Source organism: Salvelinus namaycush, unplaced genomic scaffold, assembly GCF_016432855.1.
Source record: "Salvelinus namaycush isolate Seneca unplaced genomic scaffold, SaNama_1.0 Scaffold89, whole genome shotgun sequence".
NCBI lineage: Eukaryota > Metazoa > Chordata > Actinopteri > Salmoniformes > Salmonidae > Salvelinus > Salvelinus namaycush.
This window is the reverse complement of record NW_024061630.1, coordinates 61,131-77,735: the sequence shown is the minus strand read 5'-3', so window position 1 is coordinate 77,735 and position 16,605 is coordinate 61,131. Positions and strand designations below refer to the sequence as shown.

At 45.5% G+C, this 16,605-nt stretch overlaps 1 protein-coding gene across 1 annotated transcript in view; it reads left to right on the top strand.

Moving 5' to 3' along the window:
- Positions 1 to 16,605, top strand: part of LOC120043291 (ankyrin repeat domain-containing protein 12-like) — an 85,816-nt gene that overhangs the window by 41,447 nt on the left and 27,764 nt on the right. Inside the window, exons 3-5 of the mRNA XM_038987915.1 lie at positions 202 to 358; positions 13,526 to 13,672; positions 16,092 to 16,295. Coding sequence (XP_038843843.1) covers positions 202 to 358; positions 13,526 to 13,672; positions 16,092 to 16,295 — 508 coding nt within the window. The remainder of the gene's footprint in view (positions 1 to 201; positions 359 to 13,525; positions 13,673 to 16,091; positions 16,296 to 16,605) is intronic.

Sequence of the window (16,605 nt, the reverse complement as noted above, 5' to 3'; positions counted from 1 at the left end):
CACAACGTTTGTCTGAAGCTGAGCAGAAATTCACGATAAGAACAGATCTAACACTTCAGATCTCCGTTTACGAAACGCAGCAAGATATTTATTCAGCGTTTTTTTATTACATTTTTCTGCATGGGGTAAAAAAAAACTGAATTCTGCGTTAACGTAACCCCTGTTACAATTCATTCCTCCCTTTTTTTTTTTCTTCTCCAGAGCAAAGATAAGATTTCCCTGTTCACCAAGACTCCGAAGCTTGACCGCAGTGAGTTTCTGGGGGGGAAAGAAGGGAAACCACCCAAGTCTTCCATGAAACGCAAACTGTCCTTCACCGTGAGCCCCCCTCGCAACAAGGAGAGAGAATCAGACACAGGTACCAACGTCTCACATGGCTTTTTCACAACTGTGTGTGTGTGAGATAATGATGGGGTATATTTTTTTAAACATTTTTAATATACTTTTGTACTTTATTTGGATACAACAAATAGTGTCTTATAAAGCACATGTGGGCTGGGCATCCATGCAGATGCATGATACTATAATGCAATCTATCATGTGCTGTACCTTCATAAATAAGAGTGTATATCTAGTATATATCTAGTATAATAGTATATATCTAGTATAATAGTATATATCTAGTATAATAGTATATATCTAGTATATATCTAGTATAATAGTATATATCTAGTATAATAGTATATATCTAGTATATATCTAGTATAATAGTGTACATCTAGTATAATAGTGTATATCTAGTATAATAGTGTATATCTAGTATAATAGTATATATCTAGTATATATCTAGTATAATAGTATATATCTAGTATAATAGTATATATCTAGTATATATCTAGTATAATAGTGTACATCTAGTATAATAGTGTATATCTAGTATAATAGTATATATCTAGTATAATAGTATATATCTAGTATAATAGTGTACATCTAGTATAATAGTATATATCTAGTATAATAGTATATATCTAGTATAATAGTATATATCTAGTATATATCTAGTATAATAGTGTATATCTAGTATAATAGTGTACATCTAGTATAATAGTGTATATCTAGTATAATAGTGTATCTAGTATATATCTAGTATAATAGTGTATATCTAGTATAATAGTATATATCTAGTATAATAGTATATATCTAGTATAATAGTATATATCTAGTATAATAGTGTATATCTAGTATAATAGTGTATATCTAGTATAATAGTGTATATCTAGTATAATATTATATATCTAGTATAATATTATATATCTAGTATAATAGTATATATCTAGTATAAGAGTATATATCTAGTATAAGAGTGTATATCTATAAGAGTGTATATCTAGTATAAGAGTATATATCTATAAGAGTATATATATCTAGTAGAAGAGTATATATCTATAGGAGTATGTATAAGAGTATATATATATCTAGTCTAACGGTGTATATCTATAAGAGTGTATATCTAGTATAAGAGTATATATCTATAAGAGTATATATATCTAGTAGAAGAGTATATATCTAGTAGAAGAGTATATATCTAGTATATATCTATAAGAGTATATATATCTAGTATAATAGTATATATCTAGTATAAGAGTATATATCTAGTATATATCTATAAGAGTATACATATCTAGTAGAAGAGTATATATCTATAGGAGTATGTATAAGAGTATATATATATCTAGTCTAACGGTGTATATCTAGTATAACAGTGTATATCTAGTATATATCTATAAGAGTATATATCTAGTAAGTGTATACCCCCCAAGTTTTCTGAACAAAATGTTTATTTTATTTTATTGTTGGACATAAGACTGTAACAACACCAATAGATCAGCTCAAAGTGATTAAAAAATATATATATTTTAGAAATCTGTTCCAAAGTATTCCCACGCGTAATAGAGATATAATTTTTTTTGATCGTATACAAATTCAAGCTAGTTTTGAAATGTATTATGCTTTAGTCAAAATATTTGATCCGTTTGTGCTTCTTGCGGTCAAATTGCAGTCGACTAATTATTTGTAATTCTGTTCCGGCCCCTTGACCAAACGGTCAAGAAAAATTCGGCCCACGGCTGGATCTTGTGCTCATGATCCCTGTAATAGTATATTTCTAGTATAATAGTATGTATCTAGTATAATAGTATGTATCTAGTATAATCTAGTATACTTAGATTGGAGTCAACTTGTTTTTCAACCACTCCACAAATTTCTTGTTAACAAACTATAGTTTTGGCAAGTCAGTTAGGACATCTACTTTGTGCATGACACAAGTCATCTTTCCAACAATTGTTTACAGACAGATTATTTCACTTATAATTCAATGTATCACAATTCCAGTGGGTCAGAAGTTTACAATACACTAAGTTGACTGTGCCTTTAAACAGCTTGGAAAATTCCAGAGAATTATGTCATGGCTTTAGAAGCTTCTGATAGGCTAATTGACATGATTTGAGTCAATTGGAGATGTACCTGTGGATGTATTTCAAGGCCTACCTTCAAATTCAGTGCCTCTTTGCTTGACATCATGGGTAAATCAAATAATTGTAGACCTCCACAAGTCTGGTTCATCCTTGGGAGCAATTTCCAAACGCCTGAAGGTACCACGTTCATCTGTACAAACAATAGTACGCAAGTATAAACACCATGGGACCACGCAGCCGTCATACCGCTCAGGAAGGAGACGCATTCTGTCTCCTAAAGATGAACGTACTATGGTGCGAAAAGTGCAAATCAATCCCAGAACAACAGCAAAGGACCTTGAAGATGCTGGAGGAAATGGGTACAAAAGTATCTATATCCACAGTAAAACGAGTCCTATATCGACATAACCTGAAAGGCCTCTCAGCAAGGAAGAAGCCACTGCTCCAAAACCGCCATAAAAAAAGCCAGACTACGGTTTGCAACTGCACATGGGAACAAAGATCGTACTTTTTGGAGAAATGTCCTCTGGTCTGATGAAACAAAAATAGAACTGTTTGGCCATAATGACCATTGTTAGGTTTGGAGGATAAAGGGGGAGTCTTGCAAGCTGAAGAACACCATCCCAACCGTGAAGCACGGGGGTGTTTGCATCATGTTGTAGGGGTGCGTTGCTGCAGGAGGGACTGGTGCACTTCACAAAATAGATGGCATCATGAGGCAGGAAAATGTGGATATATTGAAGCAACATCTCAGGACATCAGTTAGGAAGTTAAAGCTTGGTCGCAAATGGGTCTTCCAAATGGACAATGACCCCAGCCATACTTCCAAAGTTGTGGCAAAATGGCTTAAGGACAACAAAGTCAAGGTATTAGTGGCCATCACAAAGCCCTGACCTCAATCCTATAGAAAATGTGTGGGCAGAACAGAAAAAGCATGTGCGAGCAAGGAGGCCTACAAACCTGACTCAGTTACACCAGCTCTGTCAGGAGGAATGGGCCAAAATTCACCCAACTTGTTGTGGGAAGCTTGTGGAAGGTTACCCGAAATGTTTGACCCAAGTTAAACAATTTAAAGGCAATGCTACCAAATAATAATTGAGTATGTAAACTTCTGACCCACTTGCAATGTAATGAAAGAAATAAAAGCTGAAATAAATCATTCTCTCTACTATTATTCTGACATTTCACATTCTTAAAATAAAGTGGTGATCCTACCTGACCTAAAACGGGGAATTTTTACTAGGATTAAATGTCAGGAATTGTGAAAAACAAAGTTTTTAAATGTATTTGGTTAAGATGTATGTAAACTTCCGACTTCAACTGTATGTAATAACATGTTCACAGTAACGTTAAGTAAACAACATCTGTACTGGTCTGGTCTGATACGTGGTACATTGTTCATAGTAACGTTAAGTCAACAACACGACCTGAACGTTTTATAAAGGCGTTGGTTACTCTAAGTAGCTCGTGACAGGAGCGTCTGCTAAATGACTGAAATATGAACGTTTAATGCTGCAGTCAGAGATTCTGACGGGGGGGGGCCTTGTTCTTCTACACCACCAACATATTCAGCATCTTGTTTTCACTTCAACTCAAATCTGGAACAGCCAGAGAGAGTCTAGATGTACTGAGGCAATAGTAGCCTGAGCTCATTGCCGGTAAAACTAAGCCTTCGTCTGGTGTAATGGCCTGATACTTTCTGTGTTGAGCTTCCCTGTAACCAGTCACACACACACACACACACACACACAGACACACACAGACACAGACACAGACACACACACACACACACACACACAGTCCCCTGTATCCAACCAACCCATGGTTTGGATATTGAAACCCCCTTATTGCAACTTTCCCAACAACACACACAGTGCTGCTTTTCCTTTGAAGTCTATAAACAGTCATTTTCAGTCAGATCCTGTATATGAAACAGGGTTGAATCTGTAATTACGATAAAGGACCCTGGGTATGGTGGCCTAAACAGGACACACTTAGGCCAATGAACCATACTCCTTCACGCACGCTCGGGGAACCGTTACTCCATCTCCTCCGCGTTTTAGCTCTGAATAAATGTTCAACTGAATGTTCTCCCATAATCCCTTGCTTGCCCCTGGTTGTACTCTCTTTTTAAATTTAGCTCCGATGAAATGTATTTGAGAAGTTATCCTAGATCAGGTTTCATTGTTTGAATGGTAAGATGCCAATCATTTGAGTGTGCTTTTGGGTAGTGAAGGAAAGCAACCGCCCACTCCGCCCTGGATCTTTACTGTCGCTTTTTAGCTCCGATGAAATGTATTGAGTCTACAAAACATAACTCTTGAGTAGAAGTTTGAGTTGCTCTGTGACAATTTCTAATTGTGTTAAAGGATAAAGGTTAAAGTCTTTTTTGTTAAATCGAAAGTCAAATCCTGGCTTATGGTTCAAGCTGATGTGATGAAGTGCATTTTGGAAAAATATTCAGACCCCTTGACTTTATCCACATTTTGTTACGTTACATCCTTATTCTAAAATTTATTACATAATGTTTTCCCCCTCATCAATCTACACACAATACAGCATAATGAATCTTGGTTTCATCAGACCAGAGAATCTTGTTTCTCATGGTCTGAGAGTCCTTTAGGTGCCGTCTGGCCACTCTACCATAAAGGCCTGATTGGTAGAGTGCTGCAGAGATGGTTGTCCTTCTGGAAGGTTCTCCCATCTCCACTGAGGAACTCTGGAGCTCTGTCAGAGTGACCATCAAGTTTTTGGTCACCTCCCTGATCAAGGCCCTTCTCCTCCGTTTGCTTAGTTTGGCCGGGCGGGCGAACTTCTTCCATTTAAGAATGATGGTGGCCACTGTGTTCTTGGGGACCTCTAAATGCTGCAGACATTTGTTGGTACCCTTCCCCAGATCTGTGCCTCGACACAATCCTGTCTCTGAGCTCTACGGACAATTCCTTCGACCTCATGGCTTGGTTTCACATTAAATGTTATTTGTCACATGCGCCGAATACAACAGTGAATTGTTTACTTTAAAGCCCTTAACCAACAATGCAGTTTTAAGAAAAAAAGGTAACAAAAAATAAATAAAAGTAACAAGTTATTCAAGAGCGGCAGTAAAATAACAATAGCGAGGCTATATACACGGGGCACCGGTTAATCGAGGAAATTGAGGTAATATGTACATCTAGGTAGAGTTATTAAAGTGACTATGCATAGATGATAACAACAGAGTAGCAGCTGTGTAAAAGGGGGGGGGCGGAGGCAATGCAAATAGTCTGGGTAGCCATTTGATTAGCTGTTCAGGAGTCTTATGGCTTGGGGGGGTAGAAGCTGTTTAGAAGCCTCGTGGACCTAGACTTGGCGCTCCGGTACCGCTTGCTGTGCGGTAGTGCGTACGGTCCTTCCTCTGACACCTTGTGGTGGTATAGAGGTCCTGGATGGCAGGAACCAGTGATGTACTGGGCCGTACGCACTACCCTCTGTAGTGCCTTGCAGTCAGAGGCCAAGCAGTTGTCTATACCAGTCAGGGTGCTCTCGATGGTGCAGCTGTAGAACCTTTTGAAGATCTGAGGAACCATGACAAATCTTTTCAGTCTCCTGAGGGGGAATAGGTTTTGTCGTGCCCTCTTCACGACTGTCTTGGTGTGCTTGGACCATGATAGTTTGTTGGTGATGTGGACACCAAGGAACTTGAAGCTCTCAACCTGCTCCACTACAGCCCCGTCGATGAGAATGGGGGTGTGCTCGGTCCTTCTTTTCCTGTAGTCCACAATCATCTCCTTTGTCTTGATCACGTTGAGGGAGAGGTTGTTGTCCTGGCACCACACGGCCAGGTCTCTGACCACCTCCCTATAGGCTGTCTCGTCGTTGTCGGTGAACATGTTGTGTCATCTGCAAACTTAATGATGGTGTTGGAGACGTGCCTGGCCGCGCAGTCATGAGTGAACAGGGAGTACAGGAGGAGACTGAGCACGCACCCCTGAGGGTCCCTGAGTTGAGGATCAGCGTGGCGGATGTGTTGTTACCTACCCTTACCACCTGGGGGCGGCCCGTCAGGAAGTCCAGGATCCAGTTGCAGAGGGAGGTGTTTAGTCCCAGGATCCTTAGCTTAGTGTTGAGCTTTGAGGGTACTATGGTGTTGAACTCTGAGCTGTAGTCAATGAATAGCATTCTCACATAGGTGTTCCTTTTGTCCAGGTGTGAAAGGGCAGTGTGGAGTACAATAGAGATTGCATCATCTGTGGATCTGTTTGGACGGTATGCAAATTGGAGTGGGTCTAGGGTTTCTGGGATAATGGTGTTGATGTGAGCCATGACAGCCTTTCAAAGCACTTCATGGCTACGGACGTGAGTGCTACGGGTCTGTAGTCATTTAGGCAGGTTGCCTTTCGTGTTCTTGGGCACAGGGACAATAGGGGTCTGCTTGAAACATGTTGGTATTACAGACTCAATCAGGGACATGTTGAAAATGTCAGTGAAGACACCTGCTAGTTGGTCAGCACATGCCCGGGGTTTCTAGGTCACATCTTGACGTGAGAGTTTGAATTGAACAGCCTACAACAGAGGAGCTAGTTGTGTGCTTTTGGGTAGAGAAGGAAAGCAACAGCCCCACGCCACCCTGGATATAAACTGTCTCTTGTAATGACTCATGTGTGAGATGTGTGAATGAGCGTGTGAGAGAGAGAGGCGTGCATTAATGCGTTACTTTCCCCCTGCTCTCTCTCTCTCCTCTCCCTCCTCCTCATCTCCCCTTCTCTTCCCTCCCTCCCTCTTACCTCCCCACCGCCCCATGTCTCTGCTTTCCCCCTGCTCTCTCTCTCTCCTCTCCCTCCCTCCCTCATCTCCTCTTCCCTCCCTCCCACTTACCTCCCCACCGGCCGTGTCTCTGCTTTCCCCCTGCTCTCTCTCTCTCCTCTCCCTCCCTCCCTCATCTCCTCTTCCCTCCCTCCCTCTTACCTCCCCACCGCCCGTGTCTCTGCTTTCCCCATGCTCTCTCTCTCTCCTCTACCTCCCTCCCTCATCTCCCCTTCTCTTCCCTCCCTCCCTCTTACCTCCCCACCGCCCGTGTCTCTGCTTTCCCCATGCTCTCTCTCTCTCCTCTACCTCCCTCCCTCATCTCCCCTTCTCTTCCCTCCCTCCCTCTTACCTCCCCACCGGCCGTGTCTCTGCTTTCCCCCTGCTCTCTCTATCTCTCCTCTCCCTCCCTCCCTCATCTCCCCTTCTCTTCCCTCCCTCCCTCTTACCTCCCCACCGCCCGTGTCTCTGCTTTCCCCATGCTCTCTCTCTCTCCTCTACCTCCCTCATCTCCCCTTCTCTTCCCTCCCTCCCACTTACCTCCCCACCGGCCGTGTCTCTGCTTTCCCCCTGCTCTCTCCTCTACCTCCCTCCCTCATCTCCCCTTCTCTTCCCTCCCTCCCTCTTACCTCCCCACCACCCCGTGTCTCTGCTTTCCCCCTGCTCTCTCTCTCTCCTCTCCCTCCCTCCTCATCTCCCCTTCTCTTCCCTCCCTCCCCGTGTCTCTGCTTTGCCCAGTAGATGAGTCAGACCCAGGCCAGTCCACTGAGTCCTGGGAAGAGTCTGAGGGGAGGTTAGTGACTCCCTGCAGGATGTGTTTAGCAGGTAACTGGTCACTGCAGCCTGGGTCCTCGAGTCTACGCTACGCTACGCTATGATGTTAAAACACACACACACACACACACACATGCATACATGTGTTGTGTGTGTGTGTGTGTGTGTGTGTGTGTGTGTAGGTGTCTTGTCGTAGTAACTCCAGCAACTCCATGTCATGTACCCAACACTCTCTGCCGTGCTGTAAACACACACACACATGGAGTGGCCTTATAGTTTCCCTTGCATGCTACTATGCTGTCTTCCTACCCTGTTATGTTAGTCTAATCCCCGTCTTCCTATCCTGTTATGTTAGTCTAATCCCCGTTTTCCAGCCCTGTTATGTTAGTCTAATCCCCGTCTTCCTATCCTGTTAGTCTAATCCCAGTCTTCCAGCACTACCCTGTCATGTTAGGCTAATCCCCGTCTTCCTATCCTGTTATGTTAGTCTAATCCCCGTCTTCCTATCCTGTTATGTTAGTCTAATCCCCGTCTTCCTACCCTGTTATGTTAGTCTAATCCTCGTCTTCCAGCCCTGTTATGCTAGTCTAATCCCCGTCTTCCTATCCTGTTATGTTAGTCTAATCCCCGTCTTCCTATCCTGTTATGTTAGTCTAATCCCCGTCTTCCTATCCTGTTATGTTAGTCTAATCCCCGTCTTCCAGCCCTGTTATGTTAGTCTAATCCCCGTCTTCCAGCCCTGTTATGTTAGTCTAATCCCCGTCTTCCTACCCTGTTATGCTAGTCTAATCCCCGTCTTCCAGCCCTGTTATGCTAGTCTAATCCCCGTCTTCCAGCCATGTTATGCTAGTCTAATCCCCGTCTTCCAGCCCTGTTATGCTAGTCTAATCCCCGTCTTCCAGCCATGTTATGCTAGTCTAATCCCCGTCTTCCAGCCATGTTATGCTAGTCTAATCCCCGTCTTCCAGCCCTGTTATGCTAGTCTAATCCCCGTCTTCCAGCCATGTTATGCTAGTCTAATCCCCGTCTTCCTACCCTGTTATGTTAGTCTAATCCCCGTCTTCCAGCCATGTTATGCTAGTCTAATCCCCGTCTTCCAGCCATGTTATGCTAGTCTAATCCCCGTCTTCCTACCCTGTTATGTTAGTCTAATCCCCGTCTTCCTATCCTGTTATGCTAGTCTAATCCCCGTCTTCCAGCCCTGTTGTGTTAGTCTAATCCCCGTCTTCCAGCCCTGTTATGTTAGTCTAATCCCCGTCTCCCTCTCCTGTTAGTCTAATCCCCGTCTCCCTCTCCTGTTAGTCTAATCCCCGTCTCCCTCTCCTGTTAGTCTAATCCCCGTCTCCCTCTCCTGTTAATCTAATCCCCGTCTTCCAGCCCTGTTATGTTAGTCTAATCCCCGTCTTCCTATCCTGTTATGTTAGTCTAATCCCCGTCTCCCTCTCCTGTTAGTCTAATCCCCGTCTTCCAGCCCTGTTATGTTAGTCTAATCCCCGTCTTCCTATCCTGTTATGTTAGTCTAATCCCCGTCTTCCTATCCTGTTATGTTAGTCTAATCCCCGTCTTCCAGCCCTGTTATGTTAGGCTAATCCCCGTTTTCCTATCCTCTTATGCTAGTCTAATCCCCGTCTTCCAGCCCTGTTATGCAAGTCTAATCCCTGTCTTCCAGCCCTGTTATGCTAGTCTAATCCCCGTCTTCCAGCCATGTTATGCTAGTCTAATCCCAGTCTTCCAGCACTACCCTGTCATACTAGGCTAATCCCCGTATTCCAGCCCTGTTATGTTAGTCTAATCCCCGTCTTCCTATACTGTTATGTTAGTCTAATCCCTGTCTTCCTATCCTGGTATGTTAGTCTAATCCCTGTCTTCCTATCCTGTTATGTTAGTCTAATCCCCGTCTCCCTCTCCTGTTAGTCTAATCCCCGTCTCCCTCTCCTGTTAGTCTAATCCCCGTCTTCCAGCCCTGTTATGTTAGTCTAATCCCCGTCTTCCTATACTGTTATGTTAGTCTAATCCCCGTCTTCCTATAATGTTATGTTAGTCTAATCCCCGTCTTCCTATCCTGTTATGTTAGTCTAATCCCTGTCTTCTTATCCTGTTATGTTAGTCTAATCCCCGTCTTCCAGCCCTGTTCTGTTAGTCTAATCCCCGTCTTCCTATCCTGTTATGTTAGTCTAATCCCTGTCTTCCTATCCTCTCCTGTTAGTCTAATCCCCGTCTCCCTCTCCTGTTAGTCTAATCCCCGTCTCCCTCTCCTGTTAGTCTAATCCCCGTCTTCCAGCCCTGTTATGTTAGTCTAATCCCCGTCTTCCTATCCTGTTATGTTAGTCTAATCCCCGTCTTCCTATCCTGTTATGCTAGTCTAATCCCCGTCTTCCAGCCCTGTTATGCAAATCTAATCCCCGTCTTCCTACCCTGTTATGCTAGTCTAATCCCCGTCTTCCAGCCATGTTATGCTAGTCTAATCCCCGTCTTCCAGCCATGTTATGTTAGTCTAATCCCCGTCTTCCTATCCTGTTATGTTAGTCTAATCCCCGTCTCCCTCTCCTGTTAATCTAATCCCCGTCTTCCAGCCCTGTTATGTTAGTCTAATCCCCGTCTTCCAGCCCTGTTATGTTAGTCTAATCCCCGTCTTCCTATCCTGTTATGTTAGTCTAATCCCCGTCTCCCTCTCCTGTTAGTCTAATCCCCGTCTTCCAGCCCTGTTATGTTAGTCTAATCCCCGTCTTCCTATCCTGTTATGTTAGTCTAATCCCCGTCTTCCTATCCTGTTATGTTAGTCTAATCCCCGTCTTCCAGCCCTGTTATGTTAGGCTAATCCCCGTTTTCCTATCCTCTTATGCTAGTCTAATCCCCGTCTTCCAGCCCTGTTATGCAAGTCTAATCCCTGTCTTCCAGCCCTGTTATGCTAGTCTAATCCCCGTCTTCCAGCCATGTTATGCTAGTCTAATCCCCGTCTTCCAGCCATGTTATGCTAGTCTAATCCCAGTCTTCCAGCACTACCCTGTCATACTAGGCTAATCCCCGTATTCCAGCCCTGTTATGTTAGTCTAATCCCCGTCTTCCTATACTGTTATGTTAGTCTAATCCCTGTCTTCCTATCCTGTTATGTTAGTCTAATCCCTGTCTTCCTATCCTGTTATGTTAGTCTAATCCCCGTCTCCCTCTCCTGTTAGTCTAATCCCCGTCTCCCTCTCCTGTTAGTCTAATCCCCGTCTTCCAGCCCTGTTATGTTAGTCTAATCCCCGTCTTCCTATACTGTTATGTTAGTCTAATCCCCGTCTTCCTATAATGTTATGTTAGTCTAATCCCCGTCTTCCTATCCTGTTATGTTAGTCTAATCCCTGTCTTCTTATCCTGTTATGTTAGTCTAATCCCCGTCTTCCAGCCCTGTTCTGTTAGTCTAATCCCCGTCTTCCTATCCTGTTATGTTAGTCTAATCCCTGTCTTCCTATCCTCTCCTGTTAGTCTAATCCCCGTCTCCCTCTCCTGTTAGTCTAATCCCCGTCTTCCAGCCCTGTTATGTTAGTCTAATCCCCGTCTTCCTATCCTGTTATGCTAGTCTAATCCCCGTCTTCCAGCCCTGTTATGCTAGTCTAATCCCCGTCTTCCAGCCCTGTTATGCTAGTCTAAGCCCCGTCTTCCTATTCTGTTATGCTAGTCTAATCCCCGTCTTCCAGCCATGTTATGCTAGTCTAATCCCCGTCTTCCAGCCATGTTATGCTAGTCTAATCCCAGTCTTCCAGCACTACCCTGTCATGTTAGGCTAATCCCCGTATTCCAGCCCTGTTATGTTAGTCTAATCCCCGTCTTCCTATCCTGTTATGTTAGTCTAATCCCCGTCTTCCTATCCTGTTATGTTAGTCTAATCCCCGTCTTCCTATCCTGTTATGTTAGTCTAATCCCCGTCTCCCTCTCCTGTTAGTCTAATCCCCGTCTCCCTCTCCTGTTAGTCTAATCCCCGTCTTCCAGCCCTGTTATGTTAGTCTAATCCCCGTCTTCCTACCCTGTTATGTTAGTCTAATCCCCGTCTTCCTATCCTGTTATGTTAGTCTAATCCCCGTCTTCCAACCCTGTTATGTTAGTCTAATCCCCGTCTTCCTATCCTGTTAGTCTAATCCCCGTCTCCCTCTCCTGTTAGTCTAATCCCCATCTTCCAGCCCTGTTATGTTAGTCTAATCCCCGTCTCCCTCTCCTGTTAGTCTAATCCCCGTCTCCCTCTCCTGTTAGTCTAATCCCCGTCTCCCTCTCCTGTTAGTCTAATCCCCGTCTTCCAGCCCTGTTATGTTAGTCTAATCCCCGTCTCCCTCTCCTGTTAGTCTAATCCCCGTCTCCCTCTCCTGTTAGTCTAATCCCCGTCTTCCAGCCCTGTTAGTCTAATCCCCGTCTCCCTCTCCTGTTAGTCTAATCCCCGTCTCCCTCTCCTGTTAGTCTAATCCCCGTCTCCCTCTCCTGTTAGTCTAATCCCCGTCTCCCTCTCCTGTTAGTCTAATCCCCGTCTTCCAACCCTGTTATGTTAGTCTAATCCCCGTCTCCCTCTCCTGTTAGTCTAATCCCCGTCTCCCTCTCCTGTTAGTCTAATCCCCGTCTCCCTCTCCTGTTAGTCTAATCCCCGTCTCCCTCTCCTGTTAGTCTAATCCCCGTCTCCCTCTCCTGTTAGTCTAATCCCCGTTTTCCAGCCCTGTTATGTTAGTCTAATCCCCGTCTTCCTATCCTGTTATGTTAGTCTAATCCCCGTCTTCCTATCCTGTTATGTTAGTCTAATCCCCGTCTTCCTATCCTGTTATGTTAGTCTAATCCCCGTCTTCCTACCCTGTTATGTTAGTCTAATCCCCGTCTCCCTCTCCTGTTAGTCTAATCCCCGTCTCCCTCTCCTGTTAGTCTAATCCCCGTCTCCCTCTCCTGTTAGTCTAATCCCCGTCTCCCTCTCCTGTTATGTTAGTCTAATCCCCGTCTCCCTCTCCTGTTAGTCTAATCCCCGTCTTCCTATCCTGTTATGTTAGTCTAATCCCCGTCTTCCAGCCCTGTTATGCTAGTCTAATCCCCGTCTTCCAGCCATGTTATGTTAGTCTAATCCCCGTCTCCCTCTCCTGTTAGTCTAATCCCCATCTTCCTACCCTGTTATGTTACACTCTAAACACTGTCTGCCTGCTCTCTAGAGCTCGCTAGCCAGCTCACCTCACGCATGTCTGTATGTCGGCTTGATGGTGTTATGAGTGATGCGTTGGTTAAACCAACCGTACACATTGTGCCCCCCTTTAAGGACGCCGTGCTCGCTAACCGTTTTCTTTGCGTGGCGTGATCGAGAGATGCGGTGCCAAAGATGGGAGGGCACTTCATCACCTTATTGCATTACCCTTGTTGTTGATAATCTTGAGTGCATCCCAAATGGCACACTGTACCCTAAATAGTTTACTCTTTTTGACTAGGGTCCATAGAGACTATGCTATATAGGGAATAAGATGCATTTTGGGATTCACACCTTGCTTGTGTGTATATTTATTTTTTCCGGTTTCTAAGTCTAACCCTGTTTCCTGTCCTGCCTCTGTTCATAGATAAAGATGGGCCGGATAAGAAGAAAGTCAAGAAGGAGTCTGGGGGGAGTAAGAAGGCCCCGGTTAATCTTCTGTTTGGATATCCGCTGTCTGAACGCAAGCAGATGGCCCTATTGATGCAAATGACCGCCATGGACAACAGCCCAGGTTAGTCAGAACACAGTCATGCCCTGTCTCCCTCTCCCTCTCATAACCTCTTAGAGATGGTTAATATATTTATCAGGATTTAGAGTCATAATGATAAACAACAGCCTTGTTGATAACGGACCTCCCGGTACAACAGCCTTGTTGATAACGGACCTCCCGGTACAACAGCCTTGTTGATAACGGACCTCCCGGTACAACAGCCTTGTTGATAACGGACCTCCCGGTACAACAGCCATGTTGATAACGGACCTCCCGGTACAACAGCCATGTTGATAACGGACCTCCCGGTACAACAGCCTTGTTGATAACGGACCTCCCGGTACAACAGCCATGTTGATAACGGACCTCCCGGTACAACAGCCATGTTGATAACGGACCTCCCGGTACAACAGCCTTGTTGATAACGGACCTCCCGGTACAACAGCCTTCTGGATAACGGACCTCCCGGTACAACAGCCATGTTGATAACGGACCTCCCGGTACAACAGCCATGTTGATAACGGACCTCCCGGTACAACAGCCATGTTGATAACGGACCTCCCGGTACAACAGCCTTCTGGATAACGGACCTCCCGGTACAACAGCCATGTTGATAACGGACCTCCCGGTACAACAGCCATGTTGATAACGGACCTCCCGGTACAACAGCCATGTTGATAACGGACCTCCCGGTACAACAGCCATGTTGATAACGGACCTCCCGGTACAACAGCCATGTTGATAACGGACCTCCCGGTACAACAGCCTTGTTGATAACGGACCTCCCGGTACAACAGCCATGTTGATAACGGACCTCCCGGTACAACAGCCTTGTTGATAACGGACCTCCCGGTACAACAGCCTTCTGGATAACGGACCTCCCGGTACAACAGCCATGTTGATAACGGACCTCCCGGTACAACAGCCATGTTGATAACGGACCTCCCGGTACAACAGCCATGTTGATAACGGACCTCCCGGTACAACAGCCATGTTGATAACGGACCTCCCGGTACAACAGCCATGTTGATAACGGACCTCCCGGTACAACAGCCTTGTTGATAACGGACCTCCCGGTACAACAGCCATGTTGATAACGGACCTCCCGGTACAACAGCCTTCTGGATAACGGACCTCCCGGTACAACAGCCTTCTGGATAACGGACCTCCCGGTACAACAGCCATGTTGATAACGGACCTCCCGGTACAACAGCCTTCTGGATAACGGACCTCCCGGTACAACAGCCATGTTGATAACGGACCTCCCGGTACAACAGCCATGTTGATAACGGACCTCCCGGTACAACAGCCATGTTGATAACGGACCTCCCGGTACAACAGCCATGTTGATAACGGACCTCCCGGTACAACAGCCATGTTGATAACGGACCTCCCGGTACAACAGCCTTGTTGATAACGGACCTCCCGGTACAACAGCCTTGTTGATAACGGACCTCCCGGTACAACAGCCATGTTGATAACGGACCTCCCGGTACAACAGCCATGTTGATAACGGACCTCCCGGTACAACAGCCTTGTTGATAACGGACCTCCCGGTACAACAGCCATGTTGATAACGGACCTCCCGGTACAACAGCCATGTTGATAACGGACCTCCCGGTACAACAGCCATGTTGATAACGGACCTCCCGGTACAACAGCCTTGTTGATAACGGACCTCCCGGTACAACAGCCATGTTGATAACGGACCTCCCGGTACAACAGCCATGTTGATAACGGACCTCCCGGTACAACAGCCTTGTTGATAACGGACCTCCCGGTACAACAGCCATGTTGATAACGGACCTCCCGGTACAACAGCCTTCTGGATAACGGACCTCCCGGTACAACAGCCATGTTGATAACGGACCTCCCGGTACAACAGCCATGTTGATAACGGACCTCCCGGTACAACAGCCATGTTGATAACGGACCTCCCGGTACAACAGCCATGTTGATAACGGACCTCCCGGTACAACAGCCATGTTGATAACGGACCTCCCGGTACAACAGCCATGTTGATAACGGACCTCCCGGTACAACAGCCATGTTGATAACGGACCTCCCGGTACAACAGCCATGTTGATAACGGACCTCCCGGTACAACAGCCATGTTGATAACGGACCTCCCGGTACAACAGCCTTCTGGATAACGGACCTCCCGGTACAACAGCCTTGTTGATAACGGACCTCCCGGTACAACAGCCTTGTTGATAACGGACCTCCCGGTACAACAGCCATGTTGATAACGGACCTCCCGGTACAACAGCCTTGTTGATAACGGACCTCCCGGTACAACAGCCTTGTTGATAACGGACCTCCCGGTACAACAGCCTTGTTGATAACGGACCGCCCGGTTATCAGAAAAAACAAGACTTAAAAAATAAAATCACTTTCTCTGAGTTATTTCTCTCTCCCCTCCCTCCCTCCTCCTCCTCAGACTCGACCCCTAGCCACCCGTCCCAGGCCCTCCCGGTGCAGAAGAAGCTCCCCAGCAGCACGGCCTCCAGGGCGAGGGACAAGGTGAACAAGAGGAACGAGCGTGGCGAGACGCCGCTACACATGGCCGCCATACGAGGGGACGCCAAGCATGTCAAGGAGATCATCAGCCTGGGAGCTGATGTCAACGTCAAAGACTTTGCAGGTAAAGGAACACCTGACCACACGTTATAAACTAGAAAGACTTTGCAGGTAAAGGAACACCTGACCACACGTTATAAACTAGAAAGACTTTGCAGGTAAAGGAACACCTGACCACACGTTATAAACTAGAAAGACTTTGCAGGTAAAGGAACACCTGACCACACGTTATAAACTAGAAAGACTTTGCAGGTAAAGGAACACCTGACCACACGTTATAAACTAGAAAGACTTTGCAGGTAAAGGAACACCTGACCACAAGTTATAAACTAGAGAGACTTTGCAGGTAAAGGAACACCAGACCACACGTTATA